Genomic DNA, 17,293 nt, shown 5'->3' with positions numbered 1-17,293 from the left:
GGGGTGAGCAGTTCCCCTATTTACCTAGCTGCCAGAAATAGAGATCATGGAATTGTTTTTAACCCTGAGCAAGACTTACAAATTGAAAATGTCATTGTAAATATGCAAATATTATGGAAATGTTCTTACTGATTAGGATAATTCTAAGAAACCTAATTATGTTCCTGGCCTACCCATCTGTGAGAGCAGTCAATCAGTGAACTGGTTATCCTACTTAGATTAAAAGCTATTAGAAAGGAATAATGCCTGTAAAAGAACCAAGAAACTCAAGAAATGCCAAATGCTAATGTCCACCAACCCAGTGAAATGTAATAAGTTTTGTCTTTATTTATAATTATAGCAGCTGCATGCAGATTAGAAATAAGTAAATAAATAACCACAGTTTATCTGAATTTCAGGGCAGCACTTTCAGATGCACTCCATTGAAATGAATTGGAATGAAAACATTTAGAGTATATGTGGAAATTTAAGGGTGCCATTTTGTAATCATACTTGTAATCATAAGGTTTGCTAAAATCCACTTTTATCATTGACATTTCAAAAACAGGGATAAAGTCTCAATGTTTGTAGTTTATCCTAAGAACTCATATCAGGAACTCTCTTTTTGCTCTTCATTGGGGAGAAGACAACTGGGAAATATGCCTTGGTGTTTACAGTTGTATATTTGTTTTGGGTGTTTCTTACTGGCTTTGTAGAATAAGTTTTTTATCAATAGAACAAGCTATGAGTGTTAATCAAAGACACAGGATGGAAGACAAAGTCTGCTATTCATAAAATATGAAATTCTCGCCAGTGGTATAAAATACACCATTGACGTGTTTGTTTTCTTTATTTTTTATAAAGGAATTGCAACAGTATCTAGCTAGCCTGGCTGAACAGTGCAGTGCTGACAATAATGGTGTAGAGCTCCCAGTTGTAATAATTCTTGATAATCTCCATCATGTGGGCTCTTTGAGTGATATCTTCAACGGTTTCCTCAACTGCAAATACAACAAATGGTATGTTTATGAAATATTTTGAATGATGAAACAAAAAAATGTGATCAAATATGCTTTCTTGTGTCTTTACACCTCTTAAGACCTATACAGGTGTCATTAATTTGAGAAGCCTTCATTATTATTACACATTTCTAAAAAAAAATTCTCTATGTATTTCTTAGAAAATCTATTTATTCATTCAATAACTATGTCCCAGGCATGTTTATGGGAACATGATTTGCCTGATGATGTTAGCTTCAGCAAATAATCAGGAGGTCTGGGAGACTATGTCAATGATAGAATGTTTGAGTCAGGAGAATGAAGAACTAGAATGAGACTTTAGAGCTCTGCTTTCATTCTTAGTCCATATCAACATTTAAATTCAACCTTTTTATAGAAACAAATTTAGTACATTCAGATGTACCTCTCTCCATTAATGAGTGTAATTTTTAACTATTAAAGTGAAAGGAAAGTTTGAAATAGAGCATAAAACTATCTGAAAACCCACTTAAGACTCACTAGCATGGCTCTAAAAAAAGACATATAAGTGCAATAACATAAGCATTAGTTTTAATGGTGCAAGTATTCCAATTAATCTCTGCTAGAGTTTTTTTTTAATTTTTTAATATAGATATTATCTTTTAATATAGATATTATCAGTATTTACTTAATAAATACTGACACAAAGAGACAAATTCTTTCATGCTATTAAGAACCTTTAAAATAACTGTGAAATAATAAAAGAGGGAAAATAAATGAATTTGATTATAAGCATGAGAATCATAAGATGTTAGAGTGGAATGAGACCAGTGTGATTTTTCTGTCTAATCTTTTTATTTTATAGATGCATAAATTTAGGCTCAGAGAGGTGAAAGGAGTTTTCAGGGGTGAAATAGGTGGGTTTAGGAAATTTTAAAATTATGGGATCCATGGAAAAAGTAGAGGGCTACAGAGCTGCAAAAGGGTACACTTCCATAAGACAAGGGAGCTGGGAGTGGCAGGAGGTATATTTCCATGAGATAAGGGAAGTTGGGAGCTGAAAAGGTACACATTTACAGAATAAAGGGAAGGAAGCCCCTCATTCAAAGAGGGAGGAAGAAAAGCCCAGAGGAAATAGAACAATAAAGGAGAAGGAGGGAATTCAAGTACTTCACAGAGGCTTGAGCTCAGGAGTTGCTGTAGTGACCAAATCAAAGGGGAATAGTGGCCAATCAGAGGGGATCTTGAGGCACAAAAACTGCAGCCTTTATAAACCCTGGAAAAAGGGACTCCATGAGACCCTTTCCCCCTCCCCACGTGGGAGTCTGTGCTATGGGAGTCTGTGCTGTGGGACTTTTCCCCTCTCCCCACATGGGAGTTTGTGCTTGTTTCTCAATAAATTCCCACCTTTGCTATACCATCCTCCGTCCATGGTTTCATTCTTCAACTCCAATGGACGAAGAGCTCTTGGGAAGCCATCCTGCCCAGGGGAACACTGCATTTCCAGTCCAAATTTCCTGTTTCAGAGGGAAAATTATTTTCCCAGAATTTGAGAGCTGAACTTACAACACCAAATCCTAATTTCCAGTTCAATAACCTTTGTCGTTTTGCAACCGAACGTTACAAAATTACCCTTTTAAAGACTAATTATATATGGAATAATCACATTTACCTAAATTGTTTTCTAAGACAATTAATATATTAATCTATTTTACCGTCAGTACATCTGCATATTCTACTCTCTTTTCCCCCCAGTCCATATATTATTGGAACAATGAATCAGGGCGTTTCTTCATCACCAAATCTAGAGCTGCATCACAATTTCAGGTAAAGACAAACTGAATGCTTTGTTTTTCGGTTTTTGGAGGGTGTGTTGTTGTTGTTTTCCTTGTCTTTCTCTCTTTGTTTTTGTGGTTGTTTTTCCATTTGTGCATTGACAGACCCTGCCTGTGGTGACCTGTGGTGTGAAAATAATTCTCACTTCGTATGACACTCTTTCTCAAGCAGACTTTGTAGGATCCTCAACCTGTAATCAGAAGTGTTTCTTTAAAAAAAAGAAAAGAAAAGAAATGTTTTTCCTGCTCACTTTGTCACTAGCTAAAGCAGAGCACTTTTCCTAAGTGTGAGGAATGTGGAGAGAGTTCCTATATTAGGACCTGTGATTCTCCAGCAGAAGTGCTCCGTGTGGATACTCCCACTCACTTCTCAGGCACAGGAGCTTCTCTTTATCTCAAAAAGAAGAGTTAGTTACATAATAGCTCTAATGCTAATAGATCTCTTCGCCCCTTTGATTATTAAAATGTGGCCACCAATTGACAAAGGAACTCTATATTGGAAAGATGATTATTATGGACTTAAAATTTAATTATGTAAAGATTTCTGATTTTCTTTTATCTTTTTCTTTTTATAGGTGGGTACTATGTGCAAACCACACTGAACCAGTGAAAGGCTTCTTAGGCAGATATCTTCGAAGGAAACTAATAGAGATAGAAATTGAAAGGAACATCCGCAACAATGACCTAGTCAAAATTATAGATTGGATTCCTAAGACATGGCATCATCTCAACAGTTTTTTGGAAACGCATAGTTCTTCTGATGTTACCATTGGTGAGTTGCAAAATTGCAATATGCCATTTGCTAGGAACTAAGAGTACATGGTGAAGATGACCAGATTGGATGGTAGAAAACAACAAGTGAAGCTTATGTATTTCAAGCTTCCAAAGATTTGTTTTCTTTCTTTCCCTCTGAAAGTTTGCCTTCTTCTAAGTTTTGGATCTCCAATTTGTCTGACAATTGTGATTTACTAAGATATTACTGAGATCAAATAAGTTTAAAATAGACATATATTCTAAAAATCAGATAACCATCTATAATAATAAAAGCGTAATATTGCTAATTAGACTGGACAGCCAAACGACCTTCTGGACATCCTTCCAGATGAAGCCACCAAGGCTGGAGCTGAAGCAGAGGGGGTTAGGGGCAATCAGGCAGGCAGGCAAGCAGTTAGGGGTGATCAAGCAAGCAGGTGAGTGGTTAGGGGCGATCAGGCAGGCAGGCAGAGGCAGTTAGGGATGATCAGGCAGGCAGGTGAGTGGTTAGGGGCGATCAGGCTGAAAACAAATTTTAGCTAATGGCACATATCAAATATAGTTGTGAGAGAAGATTTTAGAGATAATTTAGATATTTTACAAGTAATTCATGTATTTTTTATTTTTCATGAAGACAAAATTTTTTGACTTATTTATCTGTAGTTGGCGTACATCGTTTTTTTAATATTTCTTCTTATGTTGCATGCATAAAAGTCCATTTTCCATTGTTATGGATCATAAAGACATACTCAATAAAGACAGTGTAGATTAGAAAAATGAATGACATATTTTATATTTGGAAATTCATTTTCAGCACTTTTCATTATTTGTAAAATAGGGCAGGTTGATTAGATTATGACCTTTAAGGTTTCTCCTAACTCTAATATATTATGTCATTTATTAATATTTTAATGTAAAAAGAAAAGAAAGTCCAAAGGAGATTTGGTCTTTAGTAAAATATACTTTAATAGTAATCAAGCTTGCCAACATTAAAATTTTCTAAGAATCCTCAAGAAATATATTACTTCCCCTTATATTGTGTCTAAATGTGTATTTAGATTGTTAAATACAATTATTCTCAATAATATTTTGTTATTTGTTTCTATTCAGGTCCCCGACTTTTCCTTTCTTGCCCCATGGATGTAGAAGGTTCTAGAGTGTGGTTCATGGATCTCTGGAACTATTCTTTGGTACCTTATATTCTGGAGGCAGTAAGAGAAGGTCTTCAGGTACTCAATTTTATTTACTGTTTTAAAATCATCGTTAAGTTAAGCACAGGAAAAGATACTAAGCATTGCTAGTCATTAGGGAAATAAAATAAAAAGCACAGTGAGCTACCACTACAAACCCATTGAAATGGCTTTAAAAGTTTTTTACAGTCAATGTTAAGTGCTGGGGAGAATGTGGAGCAACTGAAAAAATTTCATACAACTGTTAGGGATGCAAAATAGTTCAGCCACTCTGGAAAATAGTATGATAGCCTTCTCTAAAGTTAAGCATACATTTTTCATATGACCCAACAACTTATTTCTGGGTATTTTTCCCAGATAAGTGAAAATGTATTGTTCACACAAAAATCTACACGTGTTTGTAGCAGCATTATTCAACATCACCAAAACTGACAAGAACTCAAATGTCCTTTAGTGGGTAAATGGTTAAACAAACTGTGGTATATCCATGCAAAGAAATACTACTAAAAAATCATTAATTTAAAAGCAAAAACATTCATTTCTCTGGGTATTTATGCAGAAAACTAAAGACATGAACAATATACATATAGTGGTAAACTTTTAAAGAGCAACTAGTATATAATACTTTTGCCTGTTCTGAGAATAAATATTTAGGAGAAAGAGAAAGCACAATTATTTCAACAACTCCACATTTAAGGCCAAATTTATTGCCATGGGTGTTTTCAGACTATTCTTATTAAGTAGCCCATAATTGCAGAGCTCTACATCTTATAAATCAGGCATGTTTACATGAACCTTGATAATTTATTCTCTTATCATACAGTTTACAACAAGTAGTCTTTGCTTATAGGTCCCCAGTGTTTAGTATGCTTTATTGTTTGAAGCCCATTAACATCACTTGCAAGATTCTGTACTGTTTTTGAGGGAGTGCTCTAAGTCCTAAGGCAGTTCTATGACAAGTTGGTTTAGCACCATCTCTGCTATTCCTCTCTAAGGCCCTGCAGCCAGCCCTTCTATTTACTCTTAACTAAAAGGTCAAAACATGTTACTAACAAGAAAACCTTCTTTTTTCAACAAAACATACTATCCCTTTTCCATTAGTCTTGCTATTTCCTTAAATTGGAGTTGAAATTTCATGAAACTGTAGAATTACAAAACTCAAGGTTGAAATGTTAAGTTTTGTGTCACATAATTGCCTAACTCATTCTAGAAGAATCCAATCTTCTTTTCAATAACTCAGCCAGGGTTTAGGCAGTTTTTGCTTAGGCATGATTATTTTGATTATTATAACTGTTACCAGAATTAAGACATAGCTTTCCGTATTTTGTCATCTACAATACCGTACTGTTTTGTTTTACTGTCCAAAGGATTGGTTATCTGTTTTCTTTCATTTTACTTCCTTCGATCTTCATGTCCTCCTCACCTAACTAGCATGGCATGGCAGTATTTAAAACTATCATGGTGGTTCTGATGTACATGCAAATATTATGGGGATGTTCTGACCCCTCAGATCCTAGAGAATGCGGTCAATTGGTTCTACTCCAGATTTAAATAACCTAATTTCATAAGTTTAAGGAAATGAGCTAATATAAACCAGAAAGTGGCTCTAATAAAGTAAAATAAAAACTATACCTAAAGTTTTAATTCTTCGGATATAAAATATCACTTCTCATAATTCCTCTAAAAAATATGCTGCCTAAGATGTAAGTTGGGTCTCTCACTTTCCATCATTTATACCCAAAAATATGTTTATGAAAATTTACCTATAATATTCTAGAAATAATCATTTTAAAACTTACTATTTAAATGACTTGTTTATTCTCCAGCTACTTTGAGTATTAATGAGCTACTACCCATGTTTTAACATATGAAATGCTTCTTGTTTCATGTGTTTGCTAAGACCTAGAAAGAAAAATAAGCTTTTCAATAATTCAAAAACCTTAAAACAATTAGAGTGCTTAGATCTCATTTCTTTAAAGTGCATGTATTTTTTAAATATTTAAATCAATATTATTTATAAAACACTATCCTGAGAATTATAATTCTATAAAGCTTCCATTTGGAGAAAAGTAATACCAGCTTCCCAACTAAAATTGAAAGATATTTTGAAATTATTTTTGTAAAAGGGATAAAAATGTTCAAGTGTCTTGCTGTGGTTGTGGATGTTTAACAGTAGGTCAGTGTGAATGCTGAATCAACTGTGATGAAAGGAGTTTGGGAGAAAAGTCCAGCACATGGGAAAGATGAAAAGGGAAAAAACCCTGTGGTGGTAGACAGTTCTGTTTGCTGCTGAAGGCTGTACGAAGCCCGAAGCGCACTGGCAGGTGATGCTCCTCAGTGGTCCATATATGTCTTCTGGAGGAGCTGGAAGGAAAGGAATGTCATGAACCCTTTCCTTAGATCTCACCACTGCAGCAAAGAGCCTTGAGCAAGAGGTGGGAAAACTAAGCCTGATTGCAAAGATGAAACTCTGAGTTGAGAGGAATAGAAAAATATCTTTTTAAATGAAGGCTGATGCTTTGGTGAAGAACCATATGGGGAGTACTCTCTGCCAGATGTTCTAGTTGGAAAAACATCAGTGATGCAGAGGATCCTGGTTTTTATTCTGGTGATTCTATGTTTCTTGAAATGTCAACGATGAGTTCTTTTCATTCGGAATATTTAAATTTATCTTTTTTTTTCAATTATTTTTAAATCTGTTAAATTCTAAAATACAAAATCAGGCTTGTTTACCTTTATATTGGTAAACCTCTTATTTTGCTGCCCTAAATGATTATTTAAAAGGTTGGCATCAGTTGATTCTAGACTTTCATAACCTTTTTATAACATTTGCTTTCCAAGAATTACACATTTTTCTTCAATTAGCTTAAGTTATATAGCAACCTATATTTATATCCTCTATAAAGTAAGTTTTTAACTAAAAGAACAACTGCTCCAAAACAAGAGAACTATTTAAAAAAAAATCTAATGATTGCTACCCCCACCATCATATCCTAAGGAAACATGCAGATACCAGGACCTTGGTTCCTTTTTTTTTTTTTTTTTTTTTTTAGGCAAGGCTGCCACACTGCATACATCTTATCCAATTGTTTTCCATATTGTTTACCATATTGTTTTGTCTTATTGAGCCACAACAAGTCACACAGAACACCCCATAGTAAGCCATCTGGGACCAAATATACACCTGGTAACCAGGATTGGCCTCAAGAAACACATCACAGGGAGATTGGAAGGAAATTAGAGAACTGGTGTACCCACATTACTGCTCTCTTAATTGCAACTTTTCTCTCTCCCCATGTGGCCTTACATATTTTTACAGTCTCCTCAGTGTGCCCTGCCAAGTAGGATTTTTAACATCTCGAATTCATCTCCTCTCTTCTACTCCAGTGCCAGTACTTTAGCCAGGTTTTATCACCGTTTTATTATTGACTATTCCCTCTGTATGTGTCCTCACAAAGGTGATGCTTTTGTTTCCTATTTTGTTTTCCTTTTTTACTAGTGACCTCATAAGTAAACATCTAAAAAGAGTTTTTACAGGAAACAATGTGATTATTAGATGAAGTTAATCTAAAGAAAATGGTTATCAGAGAAAGTATTCTTTTTAAAATATTTTTATTGATTTCAGAGAGGAAGGGAGAGGGAGAGAGAGAAATAGAAACATCAATAATGAGAGAGAATCATCGATTGGCTGCCTTCTGCACACCTCCTATTGGGGATCAAGCCCACAACCTGGGCATGTGCCCTTGATCGGAATCGAATCTGGGACCCTTCAGTCCAAAGGCCAACACTCTATCCACTGAGCCAAACCAGCTAATCAGAGAGAAAGTATTCTTATTCTCTCAGTAACGTTGAGTTAAACAGAGAAAAAGAAGTCTCTTTTCTTTTATTAATCATCTTTCCAAAGTACACTTTAGTAGAGAGCTCTACTCAGTGTCTAGCGTAGCTTTATTTAATTCTCCATAACTGGAACTTTTCTTTCTCAACTTTAAGGGTTTTTTTTTTTTTTGGTTTGTAAAATTATTAATAAAGATAAATGTGGTATGCCTGGCTGGTGTGGCTCAGTGGTTGAGCATTGACCCATGAACCAAGAGGTCACCAATTCCATTCCCAGTCTGGGTTGCAGGCTCAATGTAGGAGGCAGCACTTGATGTTTCTCTTTCATCAATTTTCTATCTCTCTCCCTCTCCCTTCCACTGTCTGAAATCAATAAAAACATATTTTTTAAAAAGATAAATGTGGGTAGTCATTTCAACATGTGAAAATAAACCTCCCTCACACTCTTCCCCAGATGCTGATCATCTCTCCCCTATATTTAGCTTAATTTTGTCTAGCCTTCAAATTTAAAGTGAGCTACGGAGCTATATAGACAGCTATATGTTTACAGTATGACAAATTGTATGTGCACAGTAATTCCCTTGAAAGGCCCATAAAAACTCAGTGTGCAAAGGAATCACTCAATTAGTAGTCACCTTTTTTACTAAATAGAAATGCATTTTATTTATTATTTTTAATTTTTATTGCTATTTTTAAAATTTGTCTTTATTGTTGAATGTATTACAGATGTCCCCCTTTTTCCCTATTGCCTCCCTCCACCCTGCACCCATCTCCCACCAGGCCTTTACCACACTATTGTCTGTTCCATGGGTTATGCATATATTAAAGTTCTTTGATTAATCTCTCCCCACCCACCCCCACCTTCCCTCTGAGTTTCATTTCATATGTGCTAAGTATGTGATCCCCTTTTAGATGTATGGGAAACGGGCACCTTGGGAAGATCCCTCAAAGTGGGTGCTTGATACCTACCCATGGAGCTCAGCATCTCTGCCTCAGGAGGGCCCAGCATTACTTCAGTTGCGACCAGAAGATGTTGGGTATGAGGGTTGCATCTCCACTAAGGAAGCCACAACCTCAAAGCACATTCCACAAACTGACACTGAGGGGGATCCCCTGGTAAGAAGCTGTTGTATGATTCTTCTTATAAAATCTTGATGACAGTGTGTAGTCATTAGTATTTAGTCATTTACATCAAAGACAATAGTTGTCTTGGGTAATATTTGGGATTGTTCTGAAATTGATACTCAGTTTTAACTATTTTTCCTTTGGCCCACTTTTATTGGCTGAATTTCTTAAAACAAAAGACTAAACGCGTATGCTTAAAAATAATCAAGAAACACTGAAAGCAGGATGAACTTTATGACCATAATTTTCTCTTGTTATGCATAAAACTTTATAAAAATATAATTAAATTTTTAGATTGCATGACTAAATTCACTTGGTATTTAAAAAAATCAATTTTGTTCTTAAATAAGAAACAAAAATAAAATAATATAATGTACACTTGGAGAACTAAAGAATATATATATATATAAAAGCCAAGTGACCAGAAAGACTGAATGACTGGCCAACCAGCCTGATCGGGGCCCTGATCGGCCCCCCTAAATCTCCTAAAGCCCCTCCCCAAGGCCAGCCCCGCCCCCAATCAGCCCTCCCATTGAGGGCAGGACTGGCCAACCTTCCACGAGCCCCCCTCCCCCCACATCCCCTCCCACTGACCGGACCCCACCCATGCACGAATTCATGCACTGGGCCTCTAGTTTTACATATATCTTCTAGTCTGACTAAATTTAAAATTCGTTTTCTGTTGCCTTCAGTAAAGAATAAACTAACTTAGAAATCAAAGGGATGTTATTCTCACTGCCTTATTCAATTTACAATTGTGGCTGGCTTAACAAAAGTTGGTAAAACTCCAAAGTATGAATACTCTGAAGATATTAAGTACATGGTATTATTAGGAAAAGACTTTATTTTTATGTATTTATTTTTTATTCTAGATGATTTTCTATAGAATGATATTAAACATAATGTGTTTGTTGGCTTACCATTCTATGACTAAAGAGACTATTGGACATGCATACCAGTACAAAAAGAAAACATAATGAAATAAAGACCATTACATTACTTAAAACAAATGAAAAGGGAATTGTTAAAATCATAACCTATAACTATATATCCAAACACATAAAATGACTTGATATTTATGGAGCACTTACGCTAACAACCCGGACACATATATATCATCATCATTTCAGTTTATCATTATTAATGTTTTGGGTGTTACATTTGAACAATCTGATAAATTTTCAAGATCCTTTTCCCAATAAGATGCATACACACACAAACTTTTGCATACAATTTCAAAGAATTCTATAATGTCACAGAAGTATATACTAGACTTTCTGAAGTTCAGGGCTCTCCTATTTAGGACTTTTGACCTAAACTATATACTACATAAAAACCTGGACTCGCATTTATATGAAAGGGACCTGACCCTTTAGCTTATACATAAGTTAACAGTAGTGGTGGAATTGATTTGAATCTAGCATAATTGTGATTATATACTAAATAATTGCTGACAGAATGGTTAAAATTTAATAGAGTAAATATAAGCCCTAGGGCACAAATAATGGGTTATTTCACATGAATTTTTATAAATTTCATTCTACCCTTACATTTTCATGTACTGTGTCTGTTTCAGATAAGGAGAAGTGTTTTTAAAGTTTATTTTCAGAGTTACTCTGTAGAGCATGGGACCCCTAGGGGATGTCCTCGACTTCAACTAACTCCATTAACACTCTTTTCCCTGGCTCTGAATGCTCCTGTCTGGTGTATGGAAAAGAGATCCAGGGTCTCCCATTCTGAGTGAAAATTGGGGTAAAAAATGCCCTGATTCCTAATCTCTTAAGTATCTGAAGAATTGAGGGGTTATGATATAGGACATGTTACAAGGCAAAGGACTTATCATCTAAAAATAATTCTGTGAATCAGGTACATTCTTGTACAAAAGTAAATATTTTTATTTCTCTATATTTCTATAATTATTAATGTAGGATAAAAATATATTTGCAGTCCAATTTAAATCAAATGTTAGGGGGAAATCTATTTAATGTCAGAAGTATTTTTTTTCAATCCAAACAAAGATGCAGGTTTTTGGCATAGCTCACTGTATTTTTAAAATATAATGTGTGTTAGCTATCAACAAGCTTATTCATTCTACAATTGTTAATATGTGATAAGTATGTACTTGGGGCTAAGCCTTGGTGATCAGAGGATCAATGAGCTATCATTTTTTTATCTCAGGAAGCTCACAGTCCATCTATCTATCTAAATTACAGTAAAATAGTGATAGAAGTACATGCTATATAAAGTTGTAAGTTCTTTGAGGAAGTTTCGACTAGGAGAAAGCTTCAAAGAGGAGATGCTTGAGCTAGGTCTGCAGGGATGAATAGAAATTCATCATGTGGTTGGACAGAGGATATTCAAATTAAGGATACAGCAGGTGAAACATTGTGGAACAGAATAATAAAAACGATGAGTTTAGGAAACTATATACAAACTAGAGGCCCGGTGATTGAATTGGTGCACAGGTGGGGTCCCTCAGGGTGGCCTGCAGGAATTGGGGCCCAGCTCGCACCCCCAGGCTCACAGCCCCAGCTCGAGCCCCCAGCCTTGCAGCCCTGCAGCCCTGGAGCCCTGTCTGACACCCCGCCGTGGTCTGGCACCACCCGCTCACCTGCTCTACCATCCCACCGTGGTCCCTCTCTCATCGGGGCCCATCGGGGCCAGCAGCGTCTCCACTGCCGGTGTCGCGTTGCTGACTCCTGCCTTGTTTTGCAGCGCCCCTAGTGGTCAGTGCATGTCATAACTAGCGGTCAAACTCCAGGTTGGACACCCGGTCAAACAATTTGCATATTAGGCTTTTATTATATAGGATCAGTGGGATTAGAACAAAGAGGGCAGGAGGACTTAAAGCATTGGAGTGATTTCAAACATTTGTGGCTAAGATGGCATTATGACCCTTCAAACAGACCTCATTAACTATTTCTATTCTTAGTAAATTAGGAGGGTGCTCAAAACAGAGATCTTTTGTACAAATCCTCTTCCCCAGGTGCTTGAACACAGAGCGAGCCATCTACTAACAGGGGAGGAATGGACCAAGGAAAGGAGGGAGGGGATATGATGTGCAGGAAGGTCAGGGAGTATGTGTGAGACAGACAAAGAGACGGAGAGAGAGGGAGAGAGAAAAAACTGGGTTGATGGAGACATTTTGGCTTTTTGGCTTCCTGAGTTCAAGAGGTTATCACCAACTACTTTGCTTTCATATTTTTATGTAGCTTATTTAATAAATTCAGAGTCAGACCAAAAATTATATTGAAAACTATTTTCCTGAAGAATATTAAAACAACATCAAATATGCTATAACTGTTGCCTTTTTGTCAGAAAGGAATTGTTGCTGAACACACATTTTACACGGAGCACATAGCAGTCATAGCCTAACATATGACGACAGAATTCCTTTTTAGCTTTCTACGCGATCAGATTGCCTATTTCTCTATGTTAAAAAAAAGAACAACTTTGATGATTTTATAAGTTAATAAAATGAGTATGCATTAAATAATATAAAGATTCTTATAATTCATAGAAACCCTTGATTAGAAAACAAGTCCACTACCTCCTAAAGACATGTGCCAATTTCTCTATGCTTCGTTGAACTGCTTCTCTACAATTCGCTTGTAAACCATCTTTCTTCTTACTTCCCTCTCTAACAAAGGATTTGAAGATCCATGGAAAGCCAAGCAAGGTGGCTGCCTTTCATTTTGTAATGCATGAAAATGCTACCTGACTTTCTCCCCGGGTGCCTTCCCGCCTATGTCCCTTTTACTGGAACAAATATTGCCATTGTCCTGTATGGCTGGGAGACTCGGGACAGCCGCTCCTGTTCCAGAAGGTGGTTTTTGTTGTCAGTGATAGATCAATCATATTTCAGCCAGAAACTCAACAATAGAAACTTGACAGTGATTGTTTCTTTCTCTCTCTTCAAACACTCATGGTCTGTTTCCTTCAGTCACCTCCTCGGGAGGCCAGTCCTCTGCAGCAGATGGTGTGCTGCGTGCAGCAGCTGGCTCCACTCCACGCCACCCCCTCCTTCTCTCGGGACTGCGTGTGCGAGCCTGCCTGCGTGTGCGTCTGTGTGTAGGAGCACTCACGACTTTCAGTTGCCATTCAGTGCTTTCTGCTTCTCCCAGCCAAAAAGCTGGGAAGCTTGGCACGCTCTCCAGCCATGAGCCCAGATGTCCAGCTGTGATACAGTTTCCTTCCCAGGCTCCCTGCTGGAGCAGGATTCATTCACAACCCCGAATAAAAGAGTGATCTCCAGGCTTTATTTTGTCCTTACGGTTTGGTGTTGTAGTCATATTTGGGAGAAATAGTGTAGGAGCCAGGGGCAACGAGTAAATCTAAAATTGTTTTCCCGTTCCACTTGGGTGGGATGAGACAGTTCCTCTGTATGGCTCGGGGCCTCATATTTTATGGGGCTGGCTTCCTCAATGCATCATTGCCTGCATCCGATGTCTCTTTTTCTTTTCTTCAGATGAATATGCTAATGAAACTCCAAGAAGCAGCCAATTACTCCGGTACACAAAGCTTCGACAGCGATAGCACCAGACACCATGAAGACAATTTGGATTCGGCTCTTGAATCTACCCTCTGAAAAAAGTTGCGGGGAAAGACTATGCTTTTTAAACATATTTAAAAAGTAAGGTATTTTCACTAAAACCACTGCCAGTATGAAAGCACCTACCAAGGGTCCTGCCCCAGAGTCATGGTCTCCAAGGAGGCAGCAGAACTAAGTCTGAACCGCCAAGATGCTAAATTGAAATGGAAGCTTCACCTTCTTTTATTTCTAGGCCTTTTTATATCTGTGGAGTGATGTAAGACTCCCTTACTCAACTGGAAGGGACCCTAACGATAGGGCAACTGAATAGATTGCACATGGGATAGCCAAACTGGACTTAGTGTTTTTCCTCTTTAAACGTTTACAATACAGACCTTTTTTGTCCCTTCATTTCGTTTCCTCTGGCAAACGGTCCTCCCCAAGCAGGGTTCATTCTCCTGACCCATCCAGCCTCCTTCATGCCACATGGTGCTGGTCACAGGGCTCCAGTAGTGTGTGTGTGTTGTACGCTCACCCCATTCCAAAACCAGGCCGAGAGGCCAGTCCCCCGTAAGCACAAACGGAATTGTGCAACCACCAGAAAAGCACTACCGTGGCCCAGCTGGAGAGGTGCCAACTAATTCCTGAGCTCGTGTCCTCGTGACGTGCTCCACCAACTGTCAGTATCTGAGTTACCGGTTTTATAAGGTTGTTTTTACCACTGGGGTCTTTTTAAGCCACCTGCCCACCCCCTTAACAAGAGTTTTATACCAATTATTCGTCAACACTGACAAAAGGCTTGCTTAGGGCTTTATTTGTTTGAGCCTTTTCAGTGAAAGAAGGAACATTTCCTATGGTGCTGTCTCGCTGCCTTAAAACAGATTTCTACAACAGTTTAAGTCCTAAACCATTGGTAATTCCCACTGTCTTTCATTTGCAACCAAGCAACAGCGGTTAACACAGTAGCCTCATCTCTAGAGCTCTTTTTGTTTTTCTAAGAAATGGATAGGAGAAAGATCAGTATTTTTTCCTTGTGACTAGATTGCTTTGCCTATCCTCAAGTATCCATGTAACCCAGAAACCCTCTCCAACCATCACTTAAAAGCTAAGACATGTGGCTAAATTCCATCCGGTTCCAGGTGAAAGAGTTTCCGGAGGCGGGAGATTTTGAATTCCTTCCCAGCAGAGCTGGAAGCACTAGACACAGCATGAGCACAACTATTTGGCTCCCCCCCCCCCCCCCGTTCTTTATTATTATTATTATTAGTTTTTTCAGCATGTTGTTTCGATTGCTATTGGTGTACATGAGAAAGTCGGCATTCTAGAACACTGAGCAGTGACATCACTGTGGAAGAGGAGGCGTGGATACTGTAAAAGGTTAGATTTGCACAGTCTACTGGGTAGGTATTGTAAATAATAATTTTTAAAACTTGCACAAATCAAAACGAACACACACAAAATTGTATTTTATCCTGTTGGTGTTAAGAGGTGTTTCACTTACTGAGATTTCCTGTACGTTGCAAACAAATAACAGAATGCAAACCCTCAAAGCTGTTATTACCTGGTGTGTTTGTCCTGTATTTACAGTTGTTATGACTATGCAGGAGCTGTCAGTGCTAGAGTGAGCATGCTTCGAAACTGTACATGAAGCCAGTGCATTTTTGGAAAAGTGAAAATGCCCCACAGTGCATCTGTCATGGCAGGCTTTACAGAGAGTGCGTGAAAGCGGACTGGAATCATCGCAGAAGTTACCACTGCGCACAGGTGTTAAGTCTATCAGACCCAAGGGCTCGGCCATGGTGTAGTCTTGTTCTGTGCGTGTGAAACTGTGTTTCTTTCAGGACGTGTAATTGGTGCTACTCTCTGCGACCACCGTGGGTCAGTTGCTCTAGAACAATAACAACAGTAGCCGTCTGTGCAGTTTTCAGAGTGTCACCGAATCTGTAGGTTCCACACGGTGCTATTGCCCTAAGGGAAATTGGAGCTGCATTTATGCACAGAGAGTTGTCACCCTGACGTTGAAACCCCAAATGTGGATCAAATCCGTTGTGAAACATCGATATATGTAGCTGGATGAGTGACTAGTTACCCTTGTATCATACGTGACCTAAGGAAATTGCTAATCTTTCCCTGCCATTTTGAGAAACACAGTCCAAACATGATCATAAACAAATTCCTGCAATACATCCCAGTAGGTCCACCTAGTTTACAACTTAAACTAGTTTGTGAAGCATTTGTCTGTATACATTTTATATTTTGTACATTTTTGATGTAACATATCATGTAAATAGGCAGAAACAGTGAAATAAATCATCTGAAAAGTTTTGTAGTCTTTGTAAAGCCCCAACAATAAGTACTTAGTGTCAATGGACTTAACTGGATGATGTATTTTCTATTGGTTTATTGTTCCTTTAGCTTGTAAACCAGCTTGCATATATTTTTTTGCAAATGTGCACCCTGTATCTGTCTAAATTATTACTTTACCATTAAAGTGGAATTATTTATTGACAACAAGGTGTGGTGTCTGTATATGGAGAAAATTTGAATAATTATGCACCAAGAAGTGTCAAGCTTTGAAACGTCATGTGCACCAGTAATATGCCATCAAGAGGGATGTGTGTGAATTTTTACTTTTCATACCTCATAGAAAGGACCCCTATAGCCTTTATCAGGATTCAATTTGTAAATACAGTTGACCTTAAACATCTAGGTGGTTATGGGTACTGACCCCACGCAGTGGTAATTCTGCATATAATGTTTTAAAATTTATTTTTATTGTTGAGAGAATTACAGATGTTCCCGATTATTCCTCCTTTCCCCCCTCCACCTGGCTCCTGCTCCACTCCAGGCCTTCACCACACTATTGCCTGTGTTCATGGGCTATGCATATATGCATATAAGTTCTTTAGTCCTCCTTTGTGTCTGTGGGGGATTGGTTCCAGGACCCCCGTACTAAAATCTGCTGTTGCCCAAGTCCCTTATATAAAACTAGAGGCTCGGAGCATGAAATTTGTGAACTTGGGGGGAGTCCCTTAGCCTGGCCTGCACCCTCTCTCAGTCCAGGAGCTC

At 37.8% G+C, this 17,293-nt stretch overlaps 1 protein-coding gene across 4 annotated transcripts in view; it reads left to right on the top strand.

Annotated features, from left to right (window-relative positions):
• Positions 1-16,715, top strand: part of NAV3 (neuron navigator 3) — an 832,877-nt gene extending 816,162 nt beyond the window's left edge. For all 4 annotated transcript variants that reach the window (XM_070409676.1, XM_070409674.1, XM_070409677.1 and 1 more), the window contains 6 exons: positions 844-998; positions 2,712-2,783; positions 3,367-3,563; positions 4,655-4,773; positions 9,481-9,684; positions 14,162-16,715. In XM_070409676.1, the coding sequence (XP_070265777.1) occupies positions 844-998; positions 2,712-2,783; positions 3,367-3,563; positions 4,655-4,773; positions 9,481-9,684; positions 14,162-14,281 (867 nt within the window). In that variant the 3' untranslated portion in view covers positions 14,282-16,715. The remainder of the gene's footprint in view (positions 1-843; positions 999-2,711; positions 2,784-3,366; positions 3,564-4,654; positions 4,774-9,480; positions 9,685-14,161) is intronic.
• Positions 16,716-17,293: the final 578 nt, after the last annotated feature.

This window comes from Myotis yumanensis, unplaced genomic scaffold, assembly GCF_028538775.1.
Source record: "Myotis yumanensis isolate MYYU_CA2020_CCGP unplaced genomic scaffold, mMyoYum1.0.hap1 SCAF_3, whole genome shotgun sequence".
Taxonomy (NCBI): Eukaryota; Metazoa; Chordata; class Mammalia; order Chiroptera; family Vespertilionidae; genus Myotis; species Myotis yumanensis.
This window is presented reverse-complemented; position numbering and strand designations above follow the sequence as displayed.